The sequence below is a fragment of the Erythrolamprus reginae genome, chromosome 1 (assembly GCF_031021105.1).
Source record: "Erythrolamprus reginae isolate rEryReg1 chromosome 1, rEryReg1.hap1, whole genome shotgun sequence".
NCBI lineage: Eukaryota > Metazoa > Chordata > Lepidosauria > Squamata > Dipsadidae > Erythrolamprus > Erythrolamprus reginae.
In genome coordinates this window covers 66,052,611-66,069,267 of record NC_091950.1, presented here as the reverse complement: position 1 = coordinate 66,069,267, position 16,657 = coordinate 66,052,611, and the positions used below count along the sequence as shown (strand labels likewise).

General features: G+C 37.8%; 1 protein-coding gene across 4 annotated transcripts in view; it reads left to right on the top strand.

Annotated features, from left to right (window-relative positions):
* ADCK1 (aarF domain containing kinase 1) overlaps positions 1-16,657 on the top strand; it is a 135,457-nt gene that overhangs the window by 97,194 nt on the left and 21,606 nt on the right. For 3 of the 4 annotated variants that reach the window (XM_070733803.1, XM_070733811.1, XM_070733794.1), the window contains 2 exons: positions 4,434-4,592; positions 12,327-12,485. In XM_070733803.1, the coding sequence (XP_070589904.1) occupies positions 4,434-4,592; positions 12,327-12,485 (318 nt within the window). Of the gene's footprint in view, positions 1-3,956; positions 3,992-4,433; positions 4,593-12,326; positions 12,486-16,657 lie in introns of those variants that run through there. The other variant, XM_070733820.1, reaches the window with a different exon arrangement.

Here is a 16,657-nt window from a genome sequence, read left to right as displayed (position 1 = left end):
CAGGATATGGACCTTAAATTTCTAAAAAGGAACTCTGGATCAAGAGGCAGAGAGAGCTACCAGGGGAAAATATTTTATTAGGTAAAAATTGTGTCTTTCATTTTTACCCTACTGTTGCTGACACTACTTAAAAACTGTTGGTCATCAGGAACAGTTTTAAATATTCTGCTGTATTATGACTTTAATATGCCACAAGACTGTTGTTTTTGCTATGAGAGAAATGTAACTTCCCTTCTAGAGCAATTGCCTCACAATCAATCTATTGCCCCTGGCAGTGTCTTTGCTTGGTTTCTGGCCAAGTTTCCTTCCTGTTACCTGCTATAAGATCTTTTTAACTAGAGGTGACAGATATTGGAGCTGCATCTTTTTAAGGCAAAGCATATCAGTGCCATTGACTTACTGTCTGTTCTCATACTCATAAAATACCTAAATATATGCATGTCTGAAGCAAAGAGTTTTACTGATTCAAATTTTAGCCCAAAATATATTACCATTCTCATCATAATTATTATAAACATTATTTCTGTCCTTACATATATTATTTGCATGATTAAAAATCAACCCCAGCAGTGAAAAACGTTATAATGTAAATTATCTGGCTGTGCAGATTGAATTTCAATATTCAATGAGGTAAATGTTTCCACACATCTCAACAGCTTAAAATCAATCTGGCAGTACAATAAGGCTGCACTATTCTGCATGGTCATAAGTAGTGGCAAATACCTAGACTTAAAACTGCATTTATTTCGCACCATCTAGTTATCATGTAGATTTTTGTAGCCCAGATATAATAGCCTGGATTACACTGGGGCAGATAAATAGTTGCATGGTTAAAGGCCAGTTAAATAAGGTGATGCTATGGAGTCAAACCCCAAACTGATAAGGCTTAGCAGTGGCATGTAGGCAGATGTTAGTATGGATGTTGGAATGTGACATAGCTCAAAGATGTAGCTTGAGGGATGCTATAAATCTTTTTAGCCATAAATCTTATTTAGCATGTAGCAAATAGCAATGAGCATTGGATTTTGAAGACTACATTTCCCAAAGGCCTTTCTTATGACTGACTGACATACTATTTTATTTATTTATTTATTCATTTGTCCAATACACAAATACATAGGAAGAAAAATAGACATGTAGTAATATATATAAGGATAAAGTGAACTTAGAGGAGAGGATATATGAAAGAAAGAAAATATATATGATAAGTGAGAGAAAGGAAAGACAATTGGACAGGGGACGAAAGGCACACCAGTGCACTTATGTACGCCCCTTACTGGCTTCTTAGGAACCTGGAGAGGTCAATCGTGGAGAGTTTAAGGGAGAAATGTTGGGGGTTAGAGGTTGACACAATTGAGTCCGGAGAAAAGGACTGATTTCCGAAAGGAAATTTCAGAGGATGATTGGATTCACCAAGTCAAGCTAGTTGATCTAAATACTGTAATTGTAATAGGAGCTATATTTCTACCAGGCTTAGAAGAACTGCTGTACACTAACTATGTGGGTAGGATATGATGCCATGTTAGACTAAAATATGTAGACTACTTTGTGGCTTAGTGCAGTGTTTCCCAACCTTGGCAACTTGAAGATATTTGGACTTCAACTCCCAGATATTTGGACTTCAACTCCCAGAATTCCCCAGCCAGCAAATGCTGGCTGGGGAATTCTGGGAGTTGAAGTCCAAATATCTTCAAGTTGCCAAGGTTGGGAAACACTGGCTTACTGTATCTATCAGGCCAAGCTGCATGATGTATAAACCTCTATTCAAGTACAGTTGTTTTAGTGATAGTAATTTCTCCAAGCCTTCTGACCTGTGACTAAACATTAACTTGAGTTTAATAGAGTGGGGAACAAAAAAAATGTAATCTTAATATCTTATGAAATATATGAAAGGAAGACCATTTTTCTTGCAGCAAGGATGTCAAACGGATGAATCATGCATCTACTGTAATTATGAAAAAATATGTAACTAGTTCTTTTCAAATGCAGTTGTTCTATTTAATTGATTTTGCTGGCAGAAAAATTAAAATAAATAAATAAAAATTAAAAGGTGCCCTCCCTGTGAATTACTGGAGGCAGCTGAGTCTCCATGGGAATCTAATTGCTGCAAATGTGCCAGTTAGCTGCTGGTAATATTTATTGTGGAAGCAATGGAGAAGGGGGTGGCCGAGGTAAGAAGTGGTGTGTCTGTATGCTTGCCGGGAGGAGGAGGAGGGAGGGAAAGCGGCTGTCAGCAGCTGCATGTAGGCCCCGGTTCCTTCTTTTCCTCCCTTTCATCAACACAAAAGGTTTCTGTTGGATGCTTTGCATGTAGGCTGCTTAAAAGTGTTTTATTCATATTTAATTGCTGGCTTGCTACAGTTCCCTTCTTTAATTACTGTGTTAAAAAGTAGGCTATAAAATGCACCCGCACTCAATTTGTTTTCTTTTAATTTCTGCATACATAATGTCCTCCTCGACTCTTGGCTCTGTTATATGAGTTTGAATGTGACTATGTATATATATATATATATGCATATATGAATGCGTGCTATATGAGATAAGTAGGTGAAAAGAAAACAACCTCCTTCCTTTCAAATCTGCTACCAGATTTTTAAACAAGCTTTGGCCAAATCTCAGGGGGTTCAAGATAGCTTTGAAGCCAGTCCCAGTTGTAAGGTTGAACCTTCAATGGAAAATTCCTGCATTTTCTCTCCATGCTTTCTGATTAGTCCAATTCCCACCTGCATTTGTCTGGTTAATCCTCTTCTTAGGAAGTCCCCTAACTGAACAGCAAAAAAAATGTAGACAATTGCTAGATGTCAGGAAAGAGTTTAGATTTGCTTTCATTTTATGGTCGTCCAAATATTTGCAGCCCAGATTTGACAAGTCTGGGCTGCAAATATTTGGCTTTCCATCTGGCTAGCTTTTCACTGTCTGTTACATCTTTCATTGAATGGAATTTCAGTTAACACAGAACTATGACTATATGCAGTGGTTGAATCTGTTATGCTTAATTAGGGTCAGGCGAATCATCAAACTAAGCCATGGTTGGTTTGCTTATTAAATAAACTAGAATTGGTTAGGTTCACAAGGTACACCTACTCAAAGTTAGCCACATAGTAACTTAGCAAAATATGTGAGTTCAGCCCTTATTCGGATAAGGCATATTCTAGTCTCATAAAATGTAGTAAGCCATGATGTGATCTGCTTAGTTCTTGCTCAGTCTGGTTATGAACCCCACTAGTCAAACTGATATGTCCATTAACAATTATTTAGCAAATTATGACCTTAAAATTATTATTATTTAATAGACCTGCATGCCGCCCTTCTCCCTTGGAGTATTGCTTTATAGTTATATATGAAGATAGTGAATTAGTGAAAAGCCATATACCCTGCTAATGCAAGAACAGTATTATTGGATTATATCTGTGCTTGGTTTGTATAACAACCAAATAAATACATATGGAAAAATCACAAGCAGGTCATATCTATTTTGTTAATTTCTTTTTAGAATTATTTTGTCACCTTGGTCTACCAGGACAGTGTACAAGAAATATACATATTAAAACAGTACCATCTATCATAGCCACATTAGAAAATACTACATGTTTCTAAATTTAAATTAACAGTGTTTCTTTTATATTTCTTTGGAAAGCAGAGAACACAGTCAATTTTCAGAGGCATATCAGTGGCCAGTTGCATTCTCTGTGAATCTGTCTCTCTTTTTAAAGCTTTCTCTTAAAGCTTTACACATTATTTTAATTAGCAAAAAACGAGTGACATTTGTGTTAACAGTAATTCTAGCAGAACAAAGTGTGATTACAAAGAAAACGGAAAGATATGACTATGAAATTCAGCCCACTGATTAAGGACCAAACCTGGTTGGTTGTTGCATAATAAAAGAGATTATCCTTACTAGCGAAGGTTCATCTGATACCTGAAATGATAATGTTCTAAAAACAGTGAGAAAAGACTTCAATTCTCCATGGCTGGAGTGACTGATCTCAAGGTGGATCTTGCAACAGAGAAATGTTATTGTAGAAAGTAAAATTAATTTAACGGGTTAAATCTTATTTTCATGGAGTAAATAAGGATGAAATACTTGTAAACTTATGCTGTGCAGCTCACCAGTGCTAGAATGTGTATGTCATACTAAAAACGCTTCAGTGTATAGCTACTTTCAGTTATTGTTGAGCAAGTTCAATGTAAAATTTATTTAATTAAGCAGCCAGGCTTCTTCTTAATTATGGTTCAGGGTATGAAGAAACTACATGGTTTGGAGGGTGTTTTTGCATGAATTCTTCGGTTTTCTCAGTGACACTGTTTTTTCTAAATATTACAATAGTATGTTATATTGTTGTATTTTATTCTTGGTTACTGCAGAAGCTCAAGGGCTAAAATACTGGCCCACCTAAGCATCAGCAAATCTGAAATATCATTTCTCCTTACAGATCAATGAATTGTTTGCAAGTTTTGAAGATATTCCATTGGGGGCAGCATCACTGGCCCAAGTCCACAAGGCTGTGCTACAAGATGGGAGGACAGTTGCTGTGAAGGTTCAACATCCTAAGGTCCAAGCACAGAGTTCTAAGGATATTCTACTGATGGAGGTAAATTGGTAGCTTTTTTGTGGCCACCTTAACTATGCTTTCTGTCACTCTTATCATGATTCTTTTATTTCGGTGAATACCCTACGAGACTAGACTTTCAACCCTGGGTTAACCACTCCAAACTTGACTGTAAAAAATACGACTTCAGTAACCGAGTTGTCGAAGCGTGGAACTCATTGCTGGACTCTGTAGTGTCATCCCCAAACCCCCAACACTTTACCCTTAGACTATCCACGGTTGACCTGTCCAGATTCCTAAGAGGTTAGTGAGGGGTGTGCATAAGTGCACTAGAGTGCTTTCCTCCCCCTGTCCTATTGCTCTCCTATATTTCCTATACCATTCTTCTTTCCTATATTTATTCTATTCTTTCACCGATATATTTTATTCCTATTTCTTCTCTTCTCTTCTTTCTTAGATATATTTTACTATGAGTATATCCTCTATAACCTTCATTATATATTTACTATATGTATACCCAATATAACTCTCATTGTGCAATGGACAAAATAAATAAATAAATACTGTATATCTAAATATGTGTCTATAATCAAATACAGAATAGAGATGGTTTGCATTTTCAAGCTCTATGACTGCATAACTTTTATCTGAACATTTTATTTAAACTATACTGAGACAACCAATATTCAGCAGATTAAGAGACTGTAAACCTTTAAACCCCTCCACAATGGCCTCTGATTTATCACTGCTACTATTGGCTTTGGTTGATATGTTAATAGTGTATCCCAGTTTGCTTTGATCATCTAACTTCTTGATCCTCTCACTGTTCCCCATGTTCTTCTATTTCTATTGCCTTTTATTTCTACATATGGCATTGGTGCTGAAAAGGTTGTGCATATCACGCTTAACACAATCAGAACACATATATCTACCACAAGGGCAGTATCACACAGCATACTAAATTGTCTTGTGTTTGCTTTCTTTGGGCTTAGTATGTGAACCTGTTCAGTTTGGTTTACAAGTCATACATTTTGGTTTGATTGTTGTGCCTTGATAGCACACTGGCTAGAATGCAGTATTGCAGGCTACCTCTGCCCATAGCCAGGAGTTCGATCTTCACTGGCTCAAGGTTGACTCAGTCTTCTCTCTTTCTGAGGTCAGTAAAATGAGGAGCCAGATTGTTGCGGGCAATATGCTGACTGTAAACTTCTTAGAGACAGCTGTAAAGCACTATGAAGAGGTATACAAGTTTAAGTGCTATTGCTATTGTGTCAACTTACCAAAGCAGATGTATTTGATTATGTCGAGACACTTATTTAGCACCCTTATTATATTATTATTATTATTATTATTATTATTATTATTATTATTATTATTATTTATTGGATTTGTATGCCACCCCTCTCCTTATATGTCACATGTTATGCAATGACCAAAGAAGTCAGTTCTGGAGACCATTTATTCTTAGACTATTAAGTCTAAGAATAAAGGCCTTTATTTTCCTCTTTTCCATCTTTCCTATCCAAAGACCTTTGATATTCAGCCAAACTGGAATCTTGGTGAAGGAGACCAGATTGTAGACAGTATACATATTCATCTTGACAATTGTGTCCTTCTTAGACCTACATTGTCAATACATCAGAATTTTTGTGAACAGAAACAGGATAGCTAAGTTTCTTCCAGTTTCTCTATCTAGATTTCAATAATGCAAACTAAAGGGGTTTCTTCACCATATGACCACATTTGAGAAAATGTGCTTTAAATATGCATTCTTCTCAACTATTTCCCATCCCATCTCTCTCTCTCCATAATAAACATCAATTCTGGTAAGGTACTGCTTTTTCAGTTTCTAGGATCAGGGTTTAAAGTAGCAATATCGTGCAGTAGTTCCACGCTCTAGTTAATATGATCCTGGATATATTTACTCTGATTGTTTTGCAAAGCCCCCTTGCAAAATTAATTAGTAGCTTCTTACTCTTAGCTTTTGTTACTGTTTTTTATTCAGCAAGATTACTAATGTATTACATTATTACTAATGTATGTTTCTTTCTTGCCCATTAATTAGCCAGTTTCCTATATTATTTTCTTCTTTTCTTTGCTCCAGTAAGATTTCATTCTTGGCTTTAAAAGAGGAATTGGATAACTTCATGGAACAATAGGTCTATGAAGGGCTATTATTTTTCCCCACACTCAATATTACCTGTAATTTGGGAGCAGTATGCTGTCAAATATCATTTGTAGGGGGAACAGTGGTGGTAAAAGGTTATGGTGCACCAGTTGCGGCCCTATTTGGACAGGGAGTCATTGCTCACAGTCACTCATGCCCTCATCACCTTCGAGGTTCGATTACTGCAACGCTCTCTACATGGGGCTACCTCTGAAAAGTGTTCGGAAACTTCAGATCGTGCAGAACGCAGCCGCGAGAGCTGTTGTGGGGCTTCCAAGATTCGCCCACGTTTCTTCAACACTCCGTGGCTTGCATTGGCTGCCGATCAGTTTCCGGTCACAATTCAAAGTGTTGGTCATGACCTTTAAAGCCCTACATGGCATTGGACCAGATTACCTCTGGAACCGCCTGCTACCGTAAGAATCCCAGCGACCGATAAGGTCCCACAGAGTTGGCCTTCTCTGGCTCCCGTCGACTAAACAATGTCGTTTGGCGGGCCCCAGGGGAAGAGCCTTCTCTGTGGCGGCCCCGGCCCTCTGCAACCAACTCCCCTCGGAGATCAGAACTGCCACCACCCTCCCTGTCTTTCGTAAACTACTCAAGACTCATTTGTACCGCCAGGCATGGGGGAGTTGAGATAGCCCTTCCCCCTAGGCCATTACAAGTTATGCATGGTATGTTTGTGTGTATGTTTGGTTTTATAATAGGGGTTTTTAGTTGTTTCTATTATTGGATTGTACATGTTGTTTTTATTATTGTTGTTAGCCGCCCCGAGCCTATGGAGAGGGGTGGCATACAAATCCAATAAATTATTATTATTATTATTATTATTATTATTATTATTATTAATTATTATTATGTTTCCATCTCCTGTTTGAAGCATCTCAGAGTCATCTAGTTGCTCATTATAAGAAAGAAAACTGTTGATTACAATGGGCTTTAGCCTGATAAAACAGCTGTTGTTCTTATAAAATCATGAAGGGAAATATCCTCTGCAGTAGGATATTTTTCCAATAAGGGAAAAATCCTCTGCAGTAACAGAAAGGAGCAGATTAATTAATTAGCAATAAAAGACTGTTTTTAGCAACTTCTGCTGTCATAGTGAACAATTATAGGGTAAAAGCAAGAGGAAACTTCCAATTAAAGACACATTGCCCCAGTGAAATTCTGATAACAATTAACTAATCCATATTGAAAAAGCTAGCCCTAGAGATTTTTAACCTCACAATGTTTTAATTCAGCACTGAAAAATAGAAAGATGGGAGAACTTATATTGGCCTGTTCTCTTTCATTCTGTCTCAATCCTATTAAACTAAAACAGAGTGATTCATTGCAAAAAAAAAATATGGATGTGGAACAATGATGTGTTCTTTTATCTTGCTTAAATCAGAGACCTAAACAGTTTACATCATAGACATTTTAGGTAATTTGAGACATTTTCAGTCAAAAATCATTGCATGAATGTATATGCAGGACATGCGCAAGGGAGGGCATTTCTGTGGATGCACTTCAGCCATGTAAAGCAGTACGCTATCCAGTACGCTATCAGAAGGATGGAAGGCTTTACTGAAGGCAAATCATGTCAGACTAATCACACTGATTTCTTTGACTATGTCACAAAGGTGTTGGATCAAGGTGGTGCCGTGGATATTGCCTATCTGGACTTCAGCAAAGCCTTTGATACGGTTCCACATAAAGAGCTGATAGATAAATTAGTGAAGATTGGACTTAATCCCTGGCTAGTTCAGTGGATTTCAAGCTGGCTGAAGCATAGACATCGGAGAGTTATTGTTAATGGCGAGTATTCTGAGCAGAGACAGGTTACAAGCGGTGTGCCACAAGGGTCTGTTCTGGGTCCTATTCTTTTTAATATGTTTGTGAGAGACATAGAGGAAGGTTTAGTAGGGAAGGTTTGCCTATTTGCCGATGACTCTAAAGTGTGCAATAGGGTTGATATTCCTGGAGGGGTCTGTAATATGGTAAATGATTTAGCTTTACTAGATAAATGGTCAAAGCAATGGAAACTGCAGTTTAATATTTCCAAATGTAAAATAATGCTCTTGGGGAAAATGAATCCTCAATCTGAGTATTGCATTGGCAGTTCTGTGTTAGCTAAAACTTCAGAAGAGAAGGATTTAGGGGTAGTGATTTCTGACAGTCTCAAAATGGGTGAGCAGTGTGGTCGGGCGGTAGGAAAAGCAAGTAGGATGGTTGGCTGCATAGCTAGAGGTATAACAAGCAGGAAGAGGGAGATTGTGATCCCCTTATATAGAGCGCTGGTGAGACCACATTTGGAATACTGTGTTCAGTTCTGGAGACCTCACCTACAAAAAGATATTGACAAAATTGAACGGGTCCAAAGACGGGCTACAAGAATGGTGGAAGGTCTTAAGCATAAAACGTATCAGGAAAGACTTAATAAACTCAATCTGTATAGTCTGGAGGACAGAAGGAAAAGGGGGGGACATGATCGAAACATTTAAATATGTTAAAGGGTTAAATAAGGTTCAGGAGGGAAGTGTTTTTAATAGGAAAGTGAACACAAGAACAAGGGGACACAATCTGAAGTTAGTTGGGGGAAAGATCAAAAGCAACGTGAGAAAATATTATTTCACTGAAAGGGTAGTAGATCCTTGGAACAAACTTCCAGCAGACGTGGTTGATAAATCCACACTAACTGAATTTAAACATGCCTGGGATAAACATATATCCATTGTAAGATAAAATACAGGAAATAGTATAAGGGCAGACTAGATGGACCTTGAGGTCTTTTTCTGCCGTCAGTCTTCTATGTTTCTATATTTCTATGTACATCAAATGTTGCATCTTTGTTACAGCCGGTACCTCTGTGTTTCTGGGTTGCAAAAATATGGATAAGTATAAGATGGCAGAGTTAGAATTGTTTTTTAATCGGTTTGGTTTGGTTCATAAGCCATCTTGCTCCATCTTCAAATTCATTCATTGTGGAAACTCTAGTTAATTTAAGAATTTTTCAGATTAGTGTAAACAGCCAACATTTAAGCCAACCTTAACTGGAAAATGTGATATATGAATTTTACTCCTTTAAGTTATTTTTTGAATTCAAAATACAAGCATTTTTTGTCTATTTGGTGGCAGTTTGGAAAAAGGATTCCCAGCATTGTAAGATTTCCCCCTCTCTCTGTTTGTATTTATTATGTAATGCAATCAGATCCAAAAAGTGATTTGACCAAAAGTAAGTCTGCCCATCTCTTTTAGATTCTGCCAGTTTAGGTTGTGAGCTCCCGAATGTCTTTTTGAGATTGATTAAATGACTGCTTCCTAGAAAGTAAACAGACACATTAATAGCACTAGCAATAGGACTTAGACTTACTGTATACTTCACAGTGCTTTTACAACCCTCTCTAAGCGGTTTACAGAGTCAGAATATTGCCCCCAGCAATTTGGCTCCTCATTTTACTGACCTCAGAAGGATGGAAGGCTGAGTCAACTTTGAGCCTGGTGAGATTTGAACTGCCAAATTGCAGTCAGCTGGCAGCCAGCACAAGTAGCCTGCAGTACTGTACTCTAATCACTGCACCACCGCAGACTCATGTTACCTCAGCTCATATAAGCAAAATATAAAATAACCATATTCCTGGAACAAACTCACAAAACGTTTGAATAGAAGCTTGTTAGGCAAATTTTGTGACAATTTAAAAGGGAGTTCAGGACAAATATCTTCTCTAACTACTACAACCCTGAACTCTAAGAATTAAAGCCGAAACAATACTTTTTTCCAGTGATGATATCCTGAAGCATAAAGGAAAATGAATGGACAGGATTCTATCATACTGATCTGAAGCATTGGTCCAAGTTTTCTTCTCTGCCTGAAAAAACCATGGTATCTAAGGTATTTGCAGCAAACGCAAACTCACAGTAGTTCTGAAAAAGTCAAAGAATTGCAGTAGTAAATTGCCCCATTTCAGCTGATGAAAGGTGGCTCCCCAACAGAAGTCCAGAATAGAGGTTTCCACAGAATGAAAAAGACCTTGGAAATACAAGTTGGTTGCAAACTATAGATGAGGGAGCATGGTGGCATGACTACAAAGAAAATAATTTCAGTTTTAGGCTGCAGCAACAGAAATATACTATGTTTTGCAATTAATAGAAAGGAATCTTTCCACGATATTCCATCTCAAGTCCACATTTTAAGAATGATCCAGAGAAACTGAAGCAGATTCAGGAAAGGGTAACAAGGGTGATTGGGGAATAGAAATTAAGTCCTGTGAAGAAATTAGGTATGTTTAATCTTGAAAAAAGACAACCCAGTGGAGCTATGATAGCGCTCTTCAAATACTTGAAAGGCTGTCATGTACAAGAAGAACAAGGTATGTTTTTTCTTGCCCCAGGGTACAGGGCACAGAATAATAATTTAAATTACAGGAAGACAGATATGGTTGAATATTAGAAAACATTTCTTAACATCAAGAGCAGCTCAAAAGTGGAAGCAATTATACAGAAATGCTGTGCGATATGTTCACTCAAAGGCTAGACAATCATTTCTCTAAAATTTAATTTAATTTGGATCCCTGTACCGGACAGAATGTTGGATGTAGTGGACTAAATTATCCCTTCCAATTTAGGTTAAGAGTTCATCTATAACAATAAGGATTCCTTTCCTATTTGCCAAAGGTGGGAATGGTGAGATCGCATGACCTTGTATAGGTGTAGGAAATGATCGTGTGAAAAGATAGTCCAACAGTGAACGGCTACCAAAATTTTTACTACCACACTGTGGGTGTGGCTTATGCATTTTCTTTCAACTTCTTTTTGTGCAAATTGGGTGCTCTGGGGTGGAGCTCCCTTTCTGCTACCACACTGCATTCCCCCCATCTGGGCAGTAGCCCACCCCTGTAGTCCAATCATGAAAGACTTTTGAAGTTAAACTAGTTTTAGCAACCATTGTTTGAGAGTAATTTCAAGGAGGTTCTCGTCACAGAGATTTACCATATTTAGTTCTTGATGATGTTGTCATTCCCCAGGTAGAACTGATATGTAATTTGGGGGATGTGCTTAAACTTTCAGTACCTGCTGTCTTTTCATAATTCCATCTGCAGTGCCAAATTCATTCTTTATTGCATCATGAACCATTTATGCTCTACAAGTAGCCCTTGGCTTAATATATGACATAGAAACATAGAAACATAGAAGTCTGACGGCAGAAAAAGACCTCATGGTCCATCTAGTCTGCCCTTATACTATTTTCTGTATTTTATCTTAGGATGGATATACAGTATGTTTATCCCAGGCGTGTTTAAATTCAGTTACTGTGGATTTATCTACCATGTCTGCTGGAAGTTTGTTCCAAGGATCAACTACTCTTTCAGTAAAATAATATTTTCTCATGTTGCTTTTGCTCTTGCCCCCAACTAACTTCAGATTGTGTTCCCTTGTTCTTGTGTATCCAAAGTGGAAGATTATATACAGTACTTTTATTTCCATTAAAAATGGAACCGTTCTCCTTCCTTTGCATCTGGGACAGTTCTGTATTTAAACATACAGATGCACTCCTATTGCATATAGGTTGTCTCCCAGTGCTAGTTTTCCGTGGCATGATACCCAACAAGGTTATTGATTTATGATTTCAGATCCTCATCTTGGTTGTGAAGCAAATATTCCCAGACTTTGAGTTTATGTGGTTAGTGGATGAAGCTAAGAAGAACTTGCCTCTTGAGCTTGATTTCCTTAATGAGGGAAAGAATGCCGAGAAAGTAGCCTACATGCTCAGATGCTTTGACTTCCTAAAGGTATGGTATATGTGTGATAATATGGATGCTCATATATATGGTAAAGCCTTGATTCAATGGATCCTCATATAGTAGGCTTGGGATGTAATTGATAAAATTTCAAGCCAGATGAAATATCTCTAGTATAATGGATAAATCCAGTTACCATATTTTTTTGGAATATAAGACACTCTGGAGTATAAGACACACATTAGTTTTTGGGGAGGAAAACAAGAAAAAAAATTCTGCCTCTGCTACCAGCATTCAACAGTATTCATCCGGCTGGCATCTTTGCACCAAACAGCCTGGTCAGCTTCAGCACAATATCGCAGCCTGATTTAGCACAAACAGCTGATTGGCAGTTGGATCGGTCTCCCAGAATACCGCCAATCAGCTGTTCCAGGCTGCTGGGATCGCCAGAGTCTGTTGCATTCATTCATTCATTCATTCATTCATTCATTCATTCATTCATTCATTCATTCATTCGATTTTATTTTATTTTATTTTATTTTATTTTATTTTATTTTATTTTATTTTATTTTATTTTATTTGTATGCCGCCCCTTTCCGTGGACTCGGGGCGGCTAACAACAGTGATAAAAAAACATGTGGCAATCCAATAGTAAAACAATTTAAAACCCTTGTTATAAAACCAAACATACATACAAACATACCATGCATAAATTGTAAAGGCCTAAGGGGGAAAGAATATCAATTCCCCCATGCCTGATGGCATAGGTGGGTTTTAAGAAGCTTACAAAAGGCGAGGAGGGTGGGGGCAATTCTAATCTCTGGAGGTAATTGGTTTCAGAGGTCCGGGGCCACCATGGAGAAGGCTCTTCCCCTGGGTCCCGCCAAACGACATTGTTTAGTCGACGGGACCCGGAGAAGGCCCACTCTATGGGACCTAACTGGTCACTGGGATTTGTGCAGCAGAAGGCGGTCCCTGAGATAATCTGGTCCGGTGCCGCATGCCCCGTTTGGCCTCTGTGCGTTGCATTTTCAACCAGTTGACACACGGAGGCCAAAAATGGGGCATGCAGAGGCAGAACATGCAAACTGTGGAGCAAGGAGGTGATGTTAGGTTCTGGCCATCCTGGCTGCCTAAAACGGGTCTAAACAGAGTGTGTGTGGTGGCCAAAAATGCGATACATGGAGGCTAAAAACATCTGAAGGGTGGGAGCTGGCAGGTTGGCACCCCCCCCCTTCTTCAGCAACATTCAGTGTATAAGATGCACCATAATTTTCACCCACTTTTTGGGGGGTGGAAGTGCGTCTTATATCCGAAACGTACGGTAGCTTTATGTTAATTTTACAACCACTGTGATGAAATTATGTTGATCATGACTTACTTAATGAACAGCATGACATATTACCATAATTTGGGCTCAATTACAGTCGCAAGTTGAGGATTATTCTATTTCTATTACTATTGATGTCTTCCCTTTGTCTGATTTTCTCATTGTTTCTTTCTGAAGAGAGAAGTGAAGTGTTTTACAAACTGTTTTTTATCCCCAATCAAGCTAGCACACCTGCTCAAAACCAACAAACTAATGTGCTGAAACTGACCAGACTAAAGAGTAGCCAGATGAATGGTTGGTAGGCTGAAGAGCCGAGAAGGGTTCAAAGAAAGGCAGAGACCATGTGGGAGCAAATGAAGCCAACTTTATTTTTCACCCAGCTCTCTTATATGAATGTTATTTCTATGCTATTTCAGCTATGTACATGTGTAGTTTTACATGATGTGGTAACTTGTATACAAAGAACTGTATCTCATTGACAAGGACAAACTTGAGGGAGTTTCTTGGCAGCAGGCAAATAATGTGTTTTGACGGCACCAGCCAGCTTGTCCCTCCTGTTATCTTGTCCTAGGCTTGAATTTTCCCAGGCCAACCCAGATACACCATGCTTGCAAGGACTGAAAATAACCCATGCTAACGTATGCTACCAGATGATGTGAACTGAGCATCCATATGTGGCTTTGTGCTATATCTGGGCTTGCCCAACCATATGACCTTTGACCTACACAAGGAATACTAGACTGGCAGATTCTTTTTTTCCTATTTTGCTCCCCTAAAACAAGGTTAAAAAAATTATACTCCAGTGCATCTTATAGTCCAAAAAATATGGTAGCTAACTGTTTGCTCTAGATAGTAATCATAGGAACAGCCTAGATAGAGTTGCCCCATCTGTATTAATCTGTATATATATGGCCCAGCCATTTTCAGTCTTGAACAGAGCCTGGGAATGCTCCACTCAGTCTTTTCCAGGTCAAATGCTGAAGCAAAGAGGCCTTTAAAGGACAGAAAGGGCTGAAAGCTGATGGCTCATTTTAAGTGAATGTTTATCACAAATGTTGCGCCTATGTCCAGGGCTGCTATAACAACTTGGAGAGTGTGAAACAAATCCCCATAGAGACCGCCAATCACATCCTCATTGGGTGAAAGAGCTGCTGCAATATTGATTCAGGGAACAATATCAAATTATTGCAAAAATGGCTTAATAATAGATTTCTCCTGTCCAATTTGTTGATTCTAAGATGTTTTCATCAACACTAAAGACAGCAAGGGAGTTGTGTTACTGTGTAATTTTTTTTCTTGAGGGATGGGGAACCCTATGGCACAGCAGGGAAGTAGATTTCTCACTGAGAACCCAGTTAAGCTTGTAAAGCCAAAGATAAATTGTTTCCATGCACAGGCATTAGGGCCCAATGTCTGTGCATAATTTAAGCTTGCCAAAGACTATGATTTTGTGCAACTGAGACTTACAAAGCTTAGTAAGCGCCCTTGTCAGTTGTCAGTTTTGAAATGAGGATAAGTATTGATTTAGGATTAAAATAAGCAATGCCTTTTGGCTCAGTGGATTTAAGGGCCAGTGTATAGTAACATCAGGATTTTTTTTTAAAAAAAAAAGAACGGTTAGAATCAGGATTCAGGATGTGCTTCTTTTTTTTAAAAAAAGTGAAACATAAAAAAGGGAATTTAGAGATAATTCTAAGCAAGGTTAGAAGAAAAAGGTCCTTACCTTTCTTTATATCCTCTGAATTATAGCAACAGAAATAGCCCTTAGACTTATATACCAGTACAGCACTCTCTCTGCAGTTTACAATGTCGGCATTGTATTGCTTCCAACAATTTGCCTTTTTATTTTATCGACCTCAAAAAGATGGACAGCTTGAGTCAACCTTGAGTCATGATTGAACTCCTGGCAGTGGGCAAAGGTAGCCTGCAATACTCCATTCTAACCACTGTGCCATATGGCTCCACATTTATTATGCTAAATGTATGTGACTTTATTGGATATGCTGCAGAGGTTCTGGAAATTTTCGGTGAAACCATTTGGAGATTAAAATGGAAGAATTCTAGTTTACAGATTTACCATTTCTGTAATTTTGGAGCCACATTTTATCACCAAACATTAGCAACACAAAATCCAACATCTGAATTTAAATATATGTGCTTTTTCCTTCTTTCTCAGACTTTAAATTTCCTATTTCTTTAAGGCTGCATAAAACCCACTGAACTCAATAGGATTTATTTCAGGGATGCATGTGTAAGCGATGTGCTTTAAAGAACACATGTTTTGTATTAATGTGCATATAAAATATTATATTTTGTATGCATGTGAAATGTAAAAGGCCTAAAATATAAAAGGCCCAAATGCCTCACTATTATTCAGATAATTGCATATCAACAAAAAGTTTTAATTATGAATTTGTCCTAGGGTCACAGTTTCAATCTAACCACAGTAACTGAATTTAAACATGCCTGGGATAAACATATATCCATCCTAAGATAAAATACAGAAAATAGTATAAGGGCAGACTAGATGGACCATGAGGTCTTTTTCTGCCATCAGACTTCTATGTTTCTATGTTTCTAACCCCTTTAAAATGTTTTATATTCTCAAACATTTGAAACTTCTACCAACAAACTGTAAAAATTAGCAATTCTAATCTGGCTAATATTACTACAATTCAATTTATTCTGATAGCTGACATAGTGAGCTTATGCTAACAATAATATATATTAAAATTGAAAATGAAGTTTTGACAGTACAGTATTTCATTTTTCTATTCTAAAAGAAATATTTCCTGAAAGTTTTTCAGCTTTCTGACAATAGTTTTTTGTTTATCGGTAGGATAGAAGATATGTTTTTGTTTGCTTTATTGGTTGGGAATTTTAAAAAAAAATG